This window comes from Mustelus asterias, chromosome 8 (genome assembly GCF_964213995.1).
Source record: "Mustelus asterias chromosome 8, sMusAst1.hap1.1, whole genome shotgun sequence".
Classification (NCBI taxonomy): domain Eukaryota; kingdom Metazoa; phylum Chordata; class Chondrichthyes; order Carcharhiniformes; family Triakidae; genus Mustelus; species Mustelus asterias.
In genome coordinates, this window is record NC_135808.1 from 70,058,986 (window position 1) to 70,075,406 (window position 16,421).

A 16,421-nucleotide genomic window follows, 5' to 3' on the forward strand; every position below is an offset into this window, starting at 1 on the left:
GTGGGTCGGATGTATCTCTGGTGGCGGGGGGGTTGGAGGGAGGACAGATCGCTCTCTGGTGGGGGGGAAAGGGAGGTGGGCCCGATCATACTCTGGTGGGGGGGGGGAGGGAGGAGGAGGCGGGTCAGATGTATCTCTGGTTGGGGGGAGGAGGGAGGCCCGGTCGTTCTCTGGTTGGAGTGGGGTGGGGGGGGAGGGAGGACAGATCGTTGTTTGGTTGGGGGGAGGGGGAGGGAGGCAAGATTGATCTCTGGTGGAGGGGGCGGGGGGGGGGTAGGGGGGACCGCTGCCACTCTATGGGCGATCGGTGGGGGGGAAAAGGGGGCAGGGAGTCGCAATCGGTCTGGCTAGCTGGGATGGGGGTAAGTGGATAAGAGGGAAAGTTTTATGTTGTAGTGGTGGGGCGATGTGTGTGGGGGCCATCGCTCCCGGGCCACTTTGTCGGCTTTTTGCGACCCGGGAGCGATGTGACAGCGGTGCGATTTTCAATTTTTTTTCAAACTGCGCATGGGCAGTTCAGAGCTCCGATCGTTTTGGGTGCGCTAAGTCCCACCCACAGCGCGATTCGGACTCGCGATTTTTTTTTCAGGCTAAGTGCTAATGGGAGCGCCTGAAAGCAGATTTCCAAGTCGGATCTGAATTGTGCCCAGATTCAGCACTTAGAATGAAAATGGTAAAATCGGGCCCTATGTTTATTTTAATCTGGGCTAATGCAATGTCCTGGGGTTTCTAATAATTCCTTGGGATTATTTACTATGGCTTGATTTGGGGTGATTGACAGGTTAGGGGATGTCTGGGGATAGCTTTTGCCACAGGAAAAGTCCAAGGTTTTAGTTTTGATTCAGATGCAGTGTGGACTGCAGACAGAGAACAGTGTCTCTTGTTTCCCCTCTCTTTGGAGTTTAAAATTCTGCTATCTGTGAGTTGCTGTTGGAAGCTACTGGAAGAAGGCAGCGTGTTTCTGTCTCTCTCTATATCCAGAGGCGTGCTAAAAGCTCCAGGACTGGAAAGCCTTAGAGTTTTAATTCAACATCCAAAGGACTAATTCACAACAGGTGTTAGGAAGCTACAAAATCCAGCATCATGTGAACATACTTGTTTTTTTGTGCCAAGTCTAAAAAGAGATATATGTTTGTGGAGTGTTGTTTGACTTGGAACTTCATGGTTAGCTGTCAAGATTTATACTACATTACGGTGGGTTCTTGGTAATTGGTAAAAGTTATGCTAATTTTTCTTATTATCTTTTAACTGTGTTCTTAAATAAACTTCGTTTGATAAAAGCGTCCTAGTGAGTCATTTGAATCATACATGGAGTGAAACATCTTATGCTCATCCGTGGCAAATTCAAGATAAAAACTTAGGGTCTAGACTATCTATATAAAACACCTCGGAGCTTCTGGCCGGGGTCATAACATCTCCTCCAATCCCATAACCATTGAGGAAATATGGACTCATCTAAATGTGGTCTCTCATGCATTCCCAACTATAACTGCTTCACTATTTGTAGCTAGACCTTCATTTGTCCAGACCCCAAGCTCTTGAATAGCCTCCCTATAGCTCTCTGCCTCGCTTTCCCTCTAAGACACTTTTTATAATCTACCTCTTTGACCAAGATTTTGGTCAACTGACCTAATTGTCTCTTCATATGGCTCAGTGTTTTATTTTATTTTATAATGTGAAACGCCTTGGGATATTTCATTTCATTAAAGGCACTATATCAATATAACTAGTTTTTCTTGGTTCTTTGGCTGGAGACAAGGATCGGAGAGGTTGACTTTAAGCCCTTGAACTCCATTATTTTTGTATGAATACACCTTTGATCCTTTTTGGCAATAGATGACAGGAGGGATTCTCCCAAAAACTCCTAAGTGTCGAAATTGCATGAGAATTGGAGTAAATCCCATTGGCTTTTTCAGCGGGAGTTTCAAAAAGCATCTCTCACACTCTGTGCACAGCAGAGTGCCTCAGCATGAATCACGCTGAAATTCACTGTGCAGGGACTATTCTCGCTGGATACGCTGGCAGCATAGCGCTGAGCGGGCCACTGCGCCGCGCCGATCTGTGAGTGCTGGGATCGGCGCACGCCCAGTAGCCCGGCACTGCCGGCCGGCCTCCCGATCACTGGCCAGTTCGATCGGTGGCCAACCCTGCGACCCCAGCAACGCTGCCACTCTGAACCCACCACAGCCCGATTGCTGGTCCTGCGAACATGTATGGGCCAGCCTCAACCCACCATCACCTCCCCACCCAACTCAAACTCCCGCCTCCCCCTGATCCCCTCCCTCACAGCCCTGGTCTCCCGCCCCCCTCCACAGTCCTGACTTTGCAGGCCATCCCTCCACACCCCGATGCTCAGCCCCGATCTCTGGCTTCGCTCCCTGTGCTCAGGATCCCTATGCAGAGTGGCAGCGGGATCCCCACCAATTGCCCCCCATAGTTCCCGCTCCCATAAGGTTCTGCTCCTTTGCCACTGCCTGATGGGCAGTGCCAAGGTGGCCCCTGGACATTGGCACTTTGTCCCTTGGGCAGTGCCAGGGGGCCAAGCTGGCACTGCCCCCGACTCCCAACCCTCTAGGGGGCCTTATTGGCCTCCCCTTCACTCCAGCAGGGTCAGGCTCCTGTTAGTGAGGAGCTATTGTAAACCCCACTGGAGAGAAACACTCCTGGCAGGGGTTTGGGGTGGGGGGGAGGTGGAAAGAGGCTAGTGGGCCCAGCGATTTCAGTCCAGGCCCACTAATCAGATTTAAAATTGTATTAAAATTACTATTTAAATAACTGATGCAGCTTCGTGACACTTTCCGGCGCCGAGCTGACGGTGTTGGAAATTCGGCTGCCGGGGACTTGCGGAGGCTGTGGCTCTTGAATAGCCTCCCTTTGACTCTAAAGCAGTGCAGCAGGCTGGGAGAATCGCCGCCATACTATCTGGATGTAGTTCAAATCACCCAGATATCCAGGGGCAGGGAGGTCCCATGAGCATTTACGGAAAACATTGCCAGTTCTATGCCATCTCTCTCAAATCTGCGGTTAGTCTTGTACAAGCTCTTGTGTAAATTGTCTCATGGAGCATTAGGGGCCAATCTTATCCCACATATAGCACTTTGCTACTCCAGAATTAACATCAATAGACCTAGCAAAGTTTTGTGTATTTTTTTCTACCTTATAAGGCAGTGCAATTTAATAGGTCTGCAAAATATGTGCAAGCTGTGTCTTAACTCTTATAACTGCCTGTTACTTTTACTGAACCCATTCAAAGATGTAATAGTTGAAACCACAGAATGACAGTATTTCTTCATTAGAAGACTAGTGTCATATCTAGTAAGCTAAATATAGAATGATTTATACTTGTGTCTAGTGAAATGATACAAAATTATTTTATGTTCATACAAGGTGACGTCTCATTAACAAAATCTCTTTGAAGATACCAGGGAATTTTTCAACCTTGTCATCTTGCTACTTGTGTTGTTGTCACGTCTGCTTTGTTGGATCACAGGAATATAATTGTATTTATGGCAGTCTCTCATCTATGTGGCATCACTATCCTGCTGCTGAATAGTGACCCCGTATGACGGCTTCTCTTTTCAACTTCCCAATACTAAGGGAAGAATTTGCATTTATTTTGCTCCTTTCAAAACCCGGGCCATCCAAAACCACTTGAGAGTCAATTAAATACATGTGATATGTACTCACTGCTCTAAAGTTGGAAACACAGCAGCCAATTTATGCATAGCATGACCCCACAAACAGCAATGTGATTTGGCCAGAAAATCTGCTTTGAAGTGTTGGTTAAGCAATAAACATAGGACACCATGGAGAACTCCCCTGCTCTTTCTCGAACAGGGTCACGGGATCTTTTATGCCTACCTGTCAGGGAAGATGTAGCTTTGGTTTAACATTTCATCTGAAAGATGTTACCTCCAACAATGCAGCACTCTCGAACTGCAGCACTGGAGAATCTGTCTAGATTTTCTGTTCCCATCACTGAAATTGGGCTTGAACAAATAGCCTTCTTACACACAGCCAAGATCCTGCCAATGAACCACAGCAAACAACTACAACTCAAGTTGACCACAGAATGGTAACTCACTCCCTCTACCACAAAGAAATATGGGGGGAAAAAACATTGTATAAGCTGTGGGAGTCTGACAAAGCTTGTCATCTATTGGGTTGTATATGGGATCTAATACTAGTTTCTTTTTTGTCTGGGCCTAGTTTTAACAATCCTCACCAATCCACCTTGAAAGTTTGCTTCAAATAGTCCTAACAGTGGGTGCCCTTCGTTCCATACCAATTATCCACTTGCACATACTGAGATGCAGTGAGAAAAGACTGTGTTAAAAAGTTCTATACAAGATCGGAAAGTAAAACAGAGACCCCAAATGGTAGTAATTTGGGAGGTTTTACCAACAGGCCCCACCTCAAACCAATCAGACCTGGTTTGGCTTCACTGAAGACGAAGTGGCTAAACAATGCTGTCTGCTGCAGCATAAGTTACAAATAATATTAAGCATTGAAATGTTTTTCTTATTACTATGACAATAAGCTTCTACACAACAGAATTCTTCAAGGTCATTGCAGGGGACATCTGTCAGACAAGCCAACACTTTGGGCAATTTCTGCATGTGACTGATACCACGTTTGTCAGGGGAAGCACCTTCAACGGTTTTTCCATGGAGAGGAGACTGCAGGTGGAAAGCAGAGAGAATTTTAAGTACAATGAAGACTTCTCTAGAGTTCTGTTAATTATAATTGTGGCTATTAAGTCATTCTGCGCGAACTATACTGCATTCACATTCAGGAAGGAATACTGCTCTATTAACGATGGTAGTTGCAGATATTGTCCTGTATTTAAATGTTCATTATCCAGGGCCCACCCACAAGGTACACGATCTGATTAAAAATACAGATGAAAGTAAATTTGCTTTGAAATAACTGGCAAGCGTATAAACAGAAATGTTTTAAAATATTGTTGATGCTTCGCAGCTGAATCATCAGTGCAACCAAGGTAAGTATTGTTATTCACAACAATATTATTTTACTGTGTTCTTCTCAAGCAGTCTGTAAACATGTAACAAAATTAAAAATCAGCTGAAAATATACACTTTGTAAAAGTCATTCCTGTTCATGTTGTTATCCCACTGTTATTGAAAACTACTGTTCAGCCATAATAGCACCTCCAGTATCTGAATGCTTTGTTTAGAAGGGTTACTTGTCTCCATTCATAATTTTAATTGCTTTGATTTCTGTGTCTGAATGTTTATTTGTTGTGGAAACAGAATGCACAATGTTTAACAGTAGCTCATGATATTGAATTCACTTCAGAAAAAACCCTCATAATCACTTTATTTATATAGTTGCTGGTTATTATGTCTTAAGTATTCAAAATAATTGGTTACCCATTGTTGTCCAATGTACACAATCCTCAGTGTAGGAACTTATTTATGTTCAAAGCAGATCAACAACGACAGGAAATTCATGTTCCTCCATTACTTTTAAGTTAAATGACCAGCTTTAAGAAAAAGAATTTGGTGGGCCTAGTTCTCCGGCCTTACTCGCAGCTGGAATTCTCCGTTGCAGTGAATGGAGATTTGACTGAGCACCAAATTCTCCTTTCTCACTGGCAGCGGGGTGTGAACGGCTGGAGAATTCCAGCCTGTATTTTGTTCACAAAATGATGATGCAATGGCACAAATCTCAGTGCAATAAACATTTGCCCAGCTTTTGCTGTCCTGACAGCTGCAAGGCTATCAGCATCACCCTTATTACTGCACAAAATTATAGAAGCATCTAACACTCAAACATGCAGTTAGGCACTGAAATCAGAAATTGCTGAGTGTGATACCCTTCTCCACCAGAAGATGAACCACTGCAGTTTTTTGCCAATGGAAACTGCACAGAGATCACTGTCATACAAGTTTAAGTTAATCATCCACTATTCTCACTCTTTAGAAAAATGATTGAAAGTGGTTGGAATTATTCAGTCAAGAGAGACTTCAGTTTGTCAGTAACTATTAATGATGAACAAGCTCGCTGACATTAAACAAATAATTTTACAAGTGTGGCATCCCAGTCCATCACAAAATAATTAACACTGCAATTCATAAATATAATACTATATTACATATATATATATATTCACACAGTAAATATAAATTACATTTAAATCACTGCACTGGACGTAGATTAAAGATTGGGACATACAAATGGGATGATGGTAAAGACACAAAAGAAAAAGAAAAGTTTTCTTAAAGACCCCCCCCCCTCCCAGAGTACATTTTTTATGCCATTGCCATCCTCAGTGCTTCTTGTGATGTTCAACATGGAGGAATACGGATTGTTCATCGAGAGGAGTGGGTGGGGGAGGGGGGTGGTTTACAGTGGTGGTAGGCAGAGGTAGGTGGTAATCAGTTGGATGTTTGCCCATAATTGGCATGATGTCATGGGACTTCATGGGGACCAGAGTCAATGTTGAGAACTCCCAGGGCAACTTCCTCCCACTGTACACTGTTGTACCATCAGCTCTGGTGGGTCTATCTGGTTATTGTGATAGGACATACCAGGGATGATGATGGCAGTGTCTGGGGTATTGCCAAGTATGATTCTGTGAGTATTACTATGTTGGGCAGTTGATTGACTAGTCTGTGGGACAGTTCTCCCAATGTTGGCTCAAGGCACCAGACGTACGTGAAGAAACAGGGCTGGGTTTGACATTGTCATTTCCTGTACCTACATTGATGCTGGATGATCAGTCCAGTTTCATTTCTTTTTATAGGCTTTGTAGCAAACTTGATAGAACTGAGTGGCTTGATGTCCATTTCATGCTACATTGAGGCCGGACCAAGTAAAGGACAACATAGTTACTTCCTTGAAGGACAGTAGTGAACGAGATTGGTGTTTACGACAATCGACAATGGTTTCAAGGTCACTATTACTAGCTTGTTAATACCAGATTTATTAACTGAATTTAAATTCCACAGGCTGCCATGAATACATGCAGACTCATGTCCTCAGACCATTAGCCCGCGCCTCTGAATTTCTAGTCCAGTGACCACCACCACTCCATTTATGTCACACCTCCCATTCAACTAGTTAGTTGCAGTAATTTGAAACTGCATCATAACTGAAAATAGTGCATTATATGTCAACATCTAGCAACAAATCAAAAGTTACAACATTATTTCTCTAACTAAAAAGGTAAAGAGAAATTTAGTTACTGGATCAAGAGCATCAACTTAACTAGCAGAATTATTACATTTGTAGAACTTAACTATTCCGTTTCTCTAAACAAGTTACCTGCAAATTTGACATGGAATTTATTCTCAGGTTTCAGTATCTGAACGTAGAGGGGACACTTTGGTGCAAAGTCTTTGACAGCCCATGCCCTCAGAATGGTTTGGTGATCCTGAGTTAAAAGAAATGCAACATAAATAAGTCTCTTCGTTGTTGTGAACAGAAATGGGAAGATGAAATAACAGACAATTACTGTATGACGAGTGTGGCGATACAAATAACCAGTTAAACACACACGTCTGTCATTTAATACTTTGGGATGATTTTCTTGAAAAAATCCTCTAATCACCAGGGTACTTAAATTATTGGAACCATACAGTGGTTAGCACTGCTGCCTCACAGCGCCAGGGACCCAGGTTCAATTCCCGGCTTTGGTCACTGTCTGTGTGGAGTCTGCACACTCTACCAGTGTTTGCATGGGTTTCCTCCAGATGCTCAGGTTTCCTTCCATAGTCCGAAAGATCTGCGGGTTAGGTGGATTGGCCATGGTAAATTGCCCCATTGTTTTAGGGGGATTAGCAGGGTAATTATGTGGGGTTACGGGGATAGGGCCTGGGTGGGAGTGTTGTCAGTGCAGGCTTGATGGGCCAAATGGCCTCTTTCTGCAGTGTAGGGATTCTATGATTCTTACCAATATATTGATGTGGAAAGTAACCAGTGAAAGGGAAGTAATGCAGGTTTTAAGTAAACACATATTCCAAAATTCCACTTGATTAACTTCGAAAGGACAACTATCAAGAGACTAAGTAAATTTGTGTTCATAGTAAACCAAACCATATGTTCGCTTGGGGAGCCAATGCGGTTAATCTTGTTGCACCCTTGTTTATGTTCTAACACATTTAAAACATTCAGGACGTTAAGAGCATGGCTTCCATGAAAAGAGCTCAGGTTGGTGTTAAGAGCTGATCTCTTGCTTGGAAATCATCATCTGACACCAGCGTCTTCTCATCTGTACTTAATGGAAATCTGGAGGAAAAGAACTCAAGGGGTCATGATTCTGAAAATATGATGTATAGATGAATACAGGGGAAGTGAGAAGTAGAATAAAGAACTTTGGAAAATACATCTTCAGTACTGCAATGTCTTCTGGCACAATAGATCCAAATTATTTAGCGTTACCAATGCTCTAACCCTGAACAAGTATCTTGTTTGGAAAACAATTTAATTTTGTGTTTTTAAGACGCTACTAAGCTTTGGATATTTGCTTTGCTATCATGTTATGTCGAATGTGACTTAACACATTGATCAAAAACCAAAGATCATGAAACTGGACTTAAAATTATTTTTATGATCTTGGTAAGAAGTCTCACAACACCAGTCCATTGCCGGCATCTCCACTTTATGAACTTGACATACTGATCATAAGTATTGACCCTGGCTGTAAACCATTAAACCTTACAGTACCTTGAACATAAAGGGTTCCATACATAAACAAACAGACCTTAAGTAGATTTTTACTGGCATGAAATTGGTCAAAGATCTATTGGACAATGCAATGTACCTACTTCGGCAGGTACAAATTCCTACCTCTATCTTTTGGTCCTAAAGTGAACGAGGACATGTTCCAGCAGAAAACAGCAAGAGATACAGGAGATGCAAAGCAGCAGTCAGCATAGCTGATGATATCCACTTATATGGTCTGTAGATGAAAAAGATCATGACTACCATCTACATGTAGCCACAGGGAGAACCAAGATGCTGGGATCAACAAAACAAAGACAAATACATCTGAAGGCAACAGAATGCCAATTCTTCAGAATGGTGTACACACCTGACAGCATCAAGGTGAGCCTTCAAAAAGTCATTGCCATCTTCATGATGGAAGCTCCAAGAGACAAGAAAGAGCTGAGAAGTTTCCTTGGCTTGATCCGGTAAATGAGTTCTTTCATACCTCACATGTCAGAACACACAGCAAACCTATGAGAGCTGATCAGAGAAGATGTTGAGTACAAGTGGTCAGAATCACATGAGAGGAGTTTTAACAAACTCAAAGAAATAGTACGCAAAGAGACAAGTCTGTCATAGTGACAACAGAGAGAAACTCTGCAAGAAGATGCTTCTATAAAAAACAAACTCGGAGTACACCTTCTACAAGAGAAAAAACTGATAGCATTGATATCAGCTCCAACATCAAATAAGATCAGAAATGCAAACAGGGCTTTTGACAGTCATGTGTGGATGTAAGACATTGGGAGAAAGTTTACAATGGAGAGTGATCATCATCCAAATCTACAAGAAAAATTTTGTGTACAGCACCAGTAAGACTACAGAGGCTTCAGAGTTACAATTTCATTCTGAAATACAAGCCAAGAGGAGAAATGGTGCTAGCAGCTGCCGCATCTTGATTGTCGTCACAAAAGAAACATGAGATAAAAGATTGAAGTATAACGATCCATCACCCAATGAGCATATCACCACCAATACTGGTCACATCACTAATTTGATTCAGTTAAGACAAAGAGGTACTGATGCCTTCTCAGCAAGCAATCAATGGATAGCCTGATAAAATAGATGTGACCCCAGCCAGCAATCTGGCAATATTGGTCAATCAGAGATGACAGCTTCCTTTTGCTGGGTGAGATGTCTTCCCTCTGTAATTTCTGTAAGCCAGACTATAAGCAGGGGTGAATTTGCACCTTCTTGTGATAATGTGGTTTCCTCCACACACATTTTTATGGGAGTTCAATTGCTGACCTGTCCAGACAACTATTGTATCTCAGTTTCTGTAAACATGTAAACAATAGGAAGTGTTAACTCCACTAGCGGTCTGTTACATTCAGAATGTGTCTTCAATGGAATCTTCACCACAGATCGTTTACATTTTCATGACTTCCAGAGACAAGCCCAGATATGATGCACAGGCATATCTTGCGGGTGTAACTCATCAATGCTCATAAAGCGTGCCAACTCATCACCAAGAGTGATAACTACCAAATCCATGAGATGAAGGCACAACACTCTACCACCTATCCAATACCATGTATCATGTTTTGAGAAAAGTAAACAAACTACATAAAGATTCGTAAAGTATACAGTTTAATTATAAAAGTTGATTGCTAATCTTCTTTAGTTTGGACATAGAGAATGACTGGAACCGTTATATTGATGTTGAGGCATTTTTCTTAAAGAAAATGGGATGTTATATTGTTGTATCATTCAAAAAGGCTAGAAAACATGTTTTGCAGACAAATACATACATTCCAGAATGCCACATCACTCACTGCTGCACAACAATCATGGCTGAGAGCAATAATCTATCAATCCACAAACACAATTAGAGCAACAAGAATCACGCTCATTGAAGCTTCAGCTTCCAGAGTCTAAAAGTCTGAATATTTTGAACTTCTGGGGATTGCAATGTGATCCATTTGCTGCCAGTTTGTTTGGGTGCTAGTTGACTAGGTGGTTAGCATGTGGTTCAAATTAACAGCAACAACTGTGACTTCAATTCCCATTCTGGCTGAGGTAGAGTTGGGACCTGCATTCTCACCCTGCCCCTGAGAATGGAAGACAATGGCAAACCACCACTGACAAAAATGGTGAAGGAAAGCATCTCAGGATGAAGCATTAGTAGACAATGAGCCACAGACCTGCTTTTAGACAGAGCGCAGATGAATGACCTATTGACGTGCCATACTAAAATGGTAAAGCAGCAAAGATTTTCTTTACGTCATCATCTGTTGTTTACCCGTATTTTGCTCTCAGTGGTTTATTGAATTATGTCAGAGCTGCAGTTGAGGAAGCACATGTTGAGGGTAATCCATTTCCAATTTATAGGATAGAATCTGTCTTTTATGAGATGGTTATGACCAAAGGAAGTAGATGGAAGTTGATGGCATTCTCTTCAGAACACCAGGAGATTTAAATATGCAAAATGTTTCATTTTTATTTCAGATTAAAATACAACAAACTGGGTCTGAGCATCTGCAATGTTTCCCAATATAATGAACTCTTAAAATCCGCATATTTATACAACAGAATCTGACTATGATGAATGACTAAGAATAAATTATCGATAGATTTTTACTAAAGTTACTTAAGTTATGGTTCAAACTACAACCAAATGACTGAAATGAGATTATGAAACAAAAGTAAATAGAAAATAATTATTGATTGAGAGACAGAATATTACCCAATGCACATCTCATGAATAAAATCATCTGGAAATTACCCTGAAACGCAGAATTTGGAAATGCTGCCTCTTCATGAATATGTATAACATAATGGTGGGAATTGCTGAAAATCTGTAAACAATGTTTAGCTTTCCATCGGGAAATAAAGATGCATATGTTAAACTTGAGCAGGTTCTGATAGCTAGTGTAACTCAAAATGAGACTCTCATTAAGTGTCATCAGTGAGACGTTTTCATTTGGCAAATTTGCCGGTAATATAAAACAAAAACGTTGCCCTGTAATTTCCTGAAACCTTATGGCATAGCCAAGTTGTGTAAGAGCTATTGTGTCTTTTCTTTTTGCGAAAGAATTTGCCGGTAACTGATTTCTTCCAGTTTCATGTTGAAACAACATCATGCACAAATTTCCTCATCTGTTTGTAATGGTTCCTACTACATCTGACTACCAAAATGTTCTGCTAATCATTGACATAGCCCCACCCAGCACACAAAGTATAGCTCATGCATGATCATAGGTTTACACAACTAAGGCACTGACAAAGATTTACACCCGCAAATTTAGTTGCAGCAAGGCCAGGAGTCACCCGATGTCAGGACGACATGGTGGCACAGTCGTTAGCACTGCTGCCTCCCAGCGCCAGAGACCTGGTTTCGATTCCCAGCTTGGGTCACTGTCTGTGCGGAGTCTGCACATTCTCCCTGTGACTGCGTGGGTTTCCTCCAGGTGCTCCGGTTTCCTCCCACAGTCTGAAAGGTGTGCTGGTTAGGTGCATTGGCCATGCTAAATTCTTCCTCAGTGTATCTAAACACAGGCACCAAAGTGTGACAGCTAGGGGATTTTCACAGTAAATTCATTGCAGTGTTAATGTAAACCTACTTGTGGCACTAATAAATAAACTTAAAACTTATCATCGCAGCAATTTCTGGCATCTGATCCGAGCTCTTATTTTTGAAGTTTCCTGAATGACACCTGTGCTATAACTAACCAAGTGCAATCAGTCTCATTGCACCTGACATTTTTCAAAAACTTACTTCACCTTCAAGTGTCCATAACAACGAAACAGCTTGAAAAACCTTCCCAATAGGCAGAACCGTGTTCTGTATTTTAATGCAAGAGGAGGTTCCAAGGCAAGAGATACTATGAGTAAGGTGCCTTGGCATGAGACAGCTGCTCATTCACTATTATCCTAATTAGTGGCATCACAAGTCACATTGGCTTTTACATTCCAATATAGGCCAATGAGCTTCACAGAATATTCCAGCACACGTTTCCATCGAGAAGATTGAAATTTTGACTTTCTACACCAATGTCGTTTCTGCACCATGCAACACAATTAAGGAAGTTCTGTGGCTTAAACAGATTGCATTATCCTTTCCGAAGACCCACAGGGAACGGATCTCTATGTATACATTATCATTTTGAGATAAAAAAAAGTAAAGCATTAGCAAATATAATTAGGATAACTGAGGCCATTTTACCACAATTTAATCTCATAATGCTCCATTAGTTGTACTTTCCCATCTGGATAACCATTCAAATTATCAAGCAAAATTATGACAGATGAGTTGTTTATATTTCCAGTTACTGTAAGTGAAGGCACCATAAATTATAAATCTTAAACCATTTCAAAAGATAATAATGTGTTTTCTTATTATACTTTTACTCTTAAGCTGTAGAGAAAAGCTATTTTCCTTTGCCAGGTGCAGTAATTTGTCTCATTTCAAAAAAAGGTTCAATAATCAGAAACATAACCAAAAATAATAATTATCCATTCCAGTCACAATTGAGTATGCCAATAATAATAATTTAAACAAAGTTATGCTAATATAATCAAATTTATGCATTCCTTTTTATTAGCATAAAAGTAAGTAGTTTGGAAAGTGATTTTCAAGTAATAATTCAGTGAAAGTCTGAAACTGCTTAAAGGATGAGTTGTCAGATTGCGTTCATTGTGCAAGTAGTCTGGAATAGAAGCTGGTTTAGTGGGTCGGAGATTGGGGAGGAGAGGGGTGTGGGCAGAAGATAGGAACACAACTGCTCCTCGGGGTTTCAAAAAGAAAAGCTTAGCGGGTCCCATTTGTGGAGCAGGTAACAGCACGTCTAGTGCCTACTTCATCGAGGTTCATAAAAAGGGATCCTGAAACAACAATTCAGATGTCAATTTGCACATCTAAGGGGCTTTAGTGCCAGCTTCAGGCAAGCAAAACAAATACTCAAGAAGCCGTATTTGTTAATATGGTAGTGTCTGTCCCCTAGCTGTAGACTGGACTTTGATCCTTGCAGCTCTATCTTTATGCAGAAACCTGCCACCAGGACTAATTTCCCTGCTAAATGTTTCCTTATCTTCTGATTGGGCTTTGTACTTTTAAATTAGAATATCTTGGTTACCAGTGGTTACCCCTGCTCTCATAGTCACCACCCCACCCCTAGTTCCACAGTCAAAGTGCTCTTTATTTTATTTCATGAAGTTGGTCACCTTGACTCTAAGCCTCGGTCAATAGATGAAAGTGTCCAGTATGCGGTTTTAAATCACCATATCTATCTGACTGTGTTATTTCAGGGATGTGTGGACATGAACTGTTCTGTTACATTCTCAGCATTTGATATTTACTTTGTATTCCTTTGCCTTGTTTGTCCTCCTCAATGCAAGACCTCCCATTTCTCGGCACTGGAATTAATTTGTCACGTTTCTGATCACCTAACCTGTCCACTGACATCTTCATACATTCTACAGTTTCCTTTCTCATGAACATGCACCTGGCCAATTTTTGTATTATCTGCAAACTTCTTAATCATGCCCTCTACATTTAATTCGAAATCATTAATGTATATATCAGAAACAGAAAGTGGAACCCCACTGGAATCAGCTTCCATTCACTAAAATATACGCCAACTATTTTCCTTTGCTCCCTGCCACTGCCAATTTTGGATCGAGCCCTTTCCCTTGAACCCCTCAAGCTTTTAATTTTCTAACTAGTCTGCAAATGTGACCCTGTCAAAAACATTTCTAAATTACAGTGGGCAGGAAGGGTCAGGCTAAGAACAGCAGAAGAGGAAAGATCATTGGGTCCATCAAGTTTGATCCATCCCTCCTTTCTTTTTGTAAAATGCATGATACATTTCAACTCTACATAAATACAACTTACAGCAGCTGTCCTGTCAACTTCATATCGACTGCTAAGGATAAAACAGGCTTCAGCATCATCCATTCTGAATCAGTCACCAAAATATCCCATTGTAGAGGACGGCAGCATTTAAGGAAAAGGGTTGTAGATAGAAAGAAAGAGAAATAGTTCAGAATCATTAGTACATTCACTGGTATGTTTGCAAATTACACGGATGACAAAAATGTATGGGCAGTGGTGAGGTGATATTGTCACTGGACTAGTAATCCAGGGATCCGGGTTCGAATCCCACAATGGCAGATGGCGAAATTTGAATTCAATAAAAATCAGGAATTAAAAGAAATGATTGTCATATAAAGCCATCGACTTCACAAAAGAAATTTGCCATCTGGTATGACTCCAGACCCACAGTAATGTGGTTGATATTTAACTGCCCTCTGAAATGGCTACTCAGTTCAAGGCCAATTAGGCTCAATGAAAGAAAAAAAAGGAAAAAAAAACTTTAAACAGCAACTCCAAGTTTTCCTCTAGGTATTACACTAATGCCAGTTTCAACTACTGTTTAAAAATTGCAGAGTTAAGAATGACTGAAGAATTTCATATAATGCAACCATATAATAATTACCTGAGAACTTTAAACTTCTAGTCCCTACTCTCTGAGACGCCACTACGAATGTTTCTGACCCGGAGCTAGATTTGGAAACATCTGATAGTTTTGCAGTATTTAGCTGAATAGTTACCCAGAAAATGTTAAACAAATTAAAAGCTAGTCTAATAGTTGGTCGTTAAACAACAAATCTCTCCGCAGCTCCCCAACTGCCCCACTGACTTCCCCTGACTACCCTCCCAAACGCTTGCCTACCCCCCGATCTGACAACTCGCAACCCAACCTGACCACTTGACTAGCCCCCTAATCAGCCGGCTGTCACTCTAACCAAAACCAAATTACCGCCCCCCCCCCCACCCCCTCCGACCACTCGATTATCCATCCTTGACTACCCCTGATCTGACTCAACATCTGGCTACCCAACCAGCCTACTACACCCCAACCCTACCTGCCTCCCTCTGTGACCACCAGACCACCACCCAACCTAACCCAACCACTACCACGCCCCCTCTCGACCACCTACCTGCCTCCCGATTCGAATAAGCCAACCACCCAATTATCCCTCTGACTCGGCCCAATCCAATCCAATTGTCAACTCATCCACCTACCAACTCTACTCATCAATCCACTCGTTCATTCACTCACTCACCCCATTAATTGATCCAATGATTAACATTCAAATACTGGACTTTGAAAGTAACCATATGGCAGCTGGTGTCTTTAAAAAAGAGCATGTCCTGTCTTCCTCTGATTCTATTCCACTTCAGTGCAGTTCCACAAGGATGCTGCACTGCATATTTCTGCGACAGTCAGGATCAGAAGATCCCAGAAGAAATGTGTAAGAGTTAAGTCGGGAGAATCTTCAAGCACAGTGGCAAACAGCTCATCACAATTGTTGCTCAGAAGATTTGGGCTGGGATCTCATTCACCTCTACTGCTATATATAGATTATTCTTCACTGCTCATCTTCCTGTCTCTCTCGTGGACTGTTCCCAAATTGCACAAAATACTCAAGCTGGGGCCTTTGTTTTTTTTAATGAGTAGGTGAGGGTAGGTGAGAAACTATTGAATCATTTTGTAATTTAGTAGTTTTTTTTGTAGAAGGTAAAATGCAATTGAGGAGAAAGATTTTGCATAGCATAATCTTAATACCAAAATGGGAGAAGAAAACTGACAGACAGAATCTACAGGAATGATGGAGTTAATGGTCAGAGCAGAAACAAGTTGTAAAGATGTATGGCTGATCAAAATGTTTCAAAAGCTCATGCT

The 16,421-nt window shown here is 41.5% G+C and overlaps 1 protein-coding gene across 3 annotated transcripts in view; it reads right to left on the minus strand.

The window, feature by feature from the left end:
- kcnt2a (potassium channel, subfamily T, member 2a) overlaps positions 1-16,421 on the minus strand; it is a 743,558-nt gene that overhangs the window by 345,417 nt on the left and 381,720 nt on the right. For all 3 annotated transcript variants that reach the window (XM_078218141.1, XM_078218140.1, XM_078218139.1), the window contains exons 12-13: positions 14,567-14,630; positions 7,291-7,399 (exon numbers count right to left, since the gene is read on the minus strand). In XM_078218141.1, the coding sequence (XP_078074267.1) occupies positions 7,291-7,399; positions 14,567-14,630 (173 nt within the window). The remainder of the gene's footprint in view (positions 1-7,290; positions 7,400-14,566; positions 14,631-16,421) is intronic.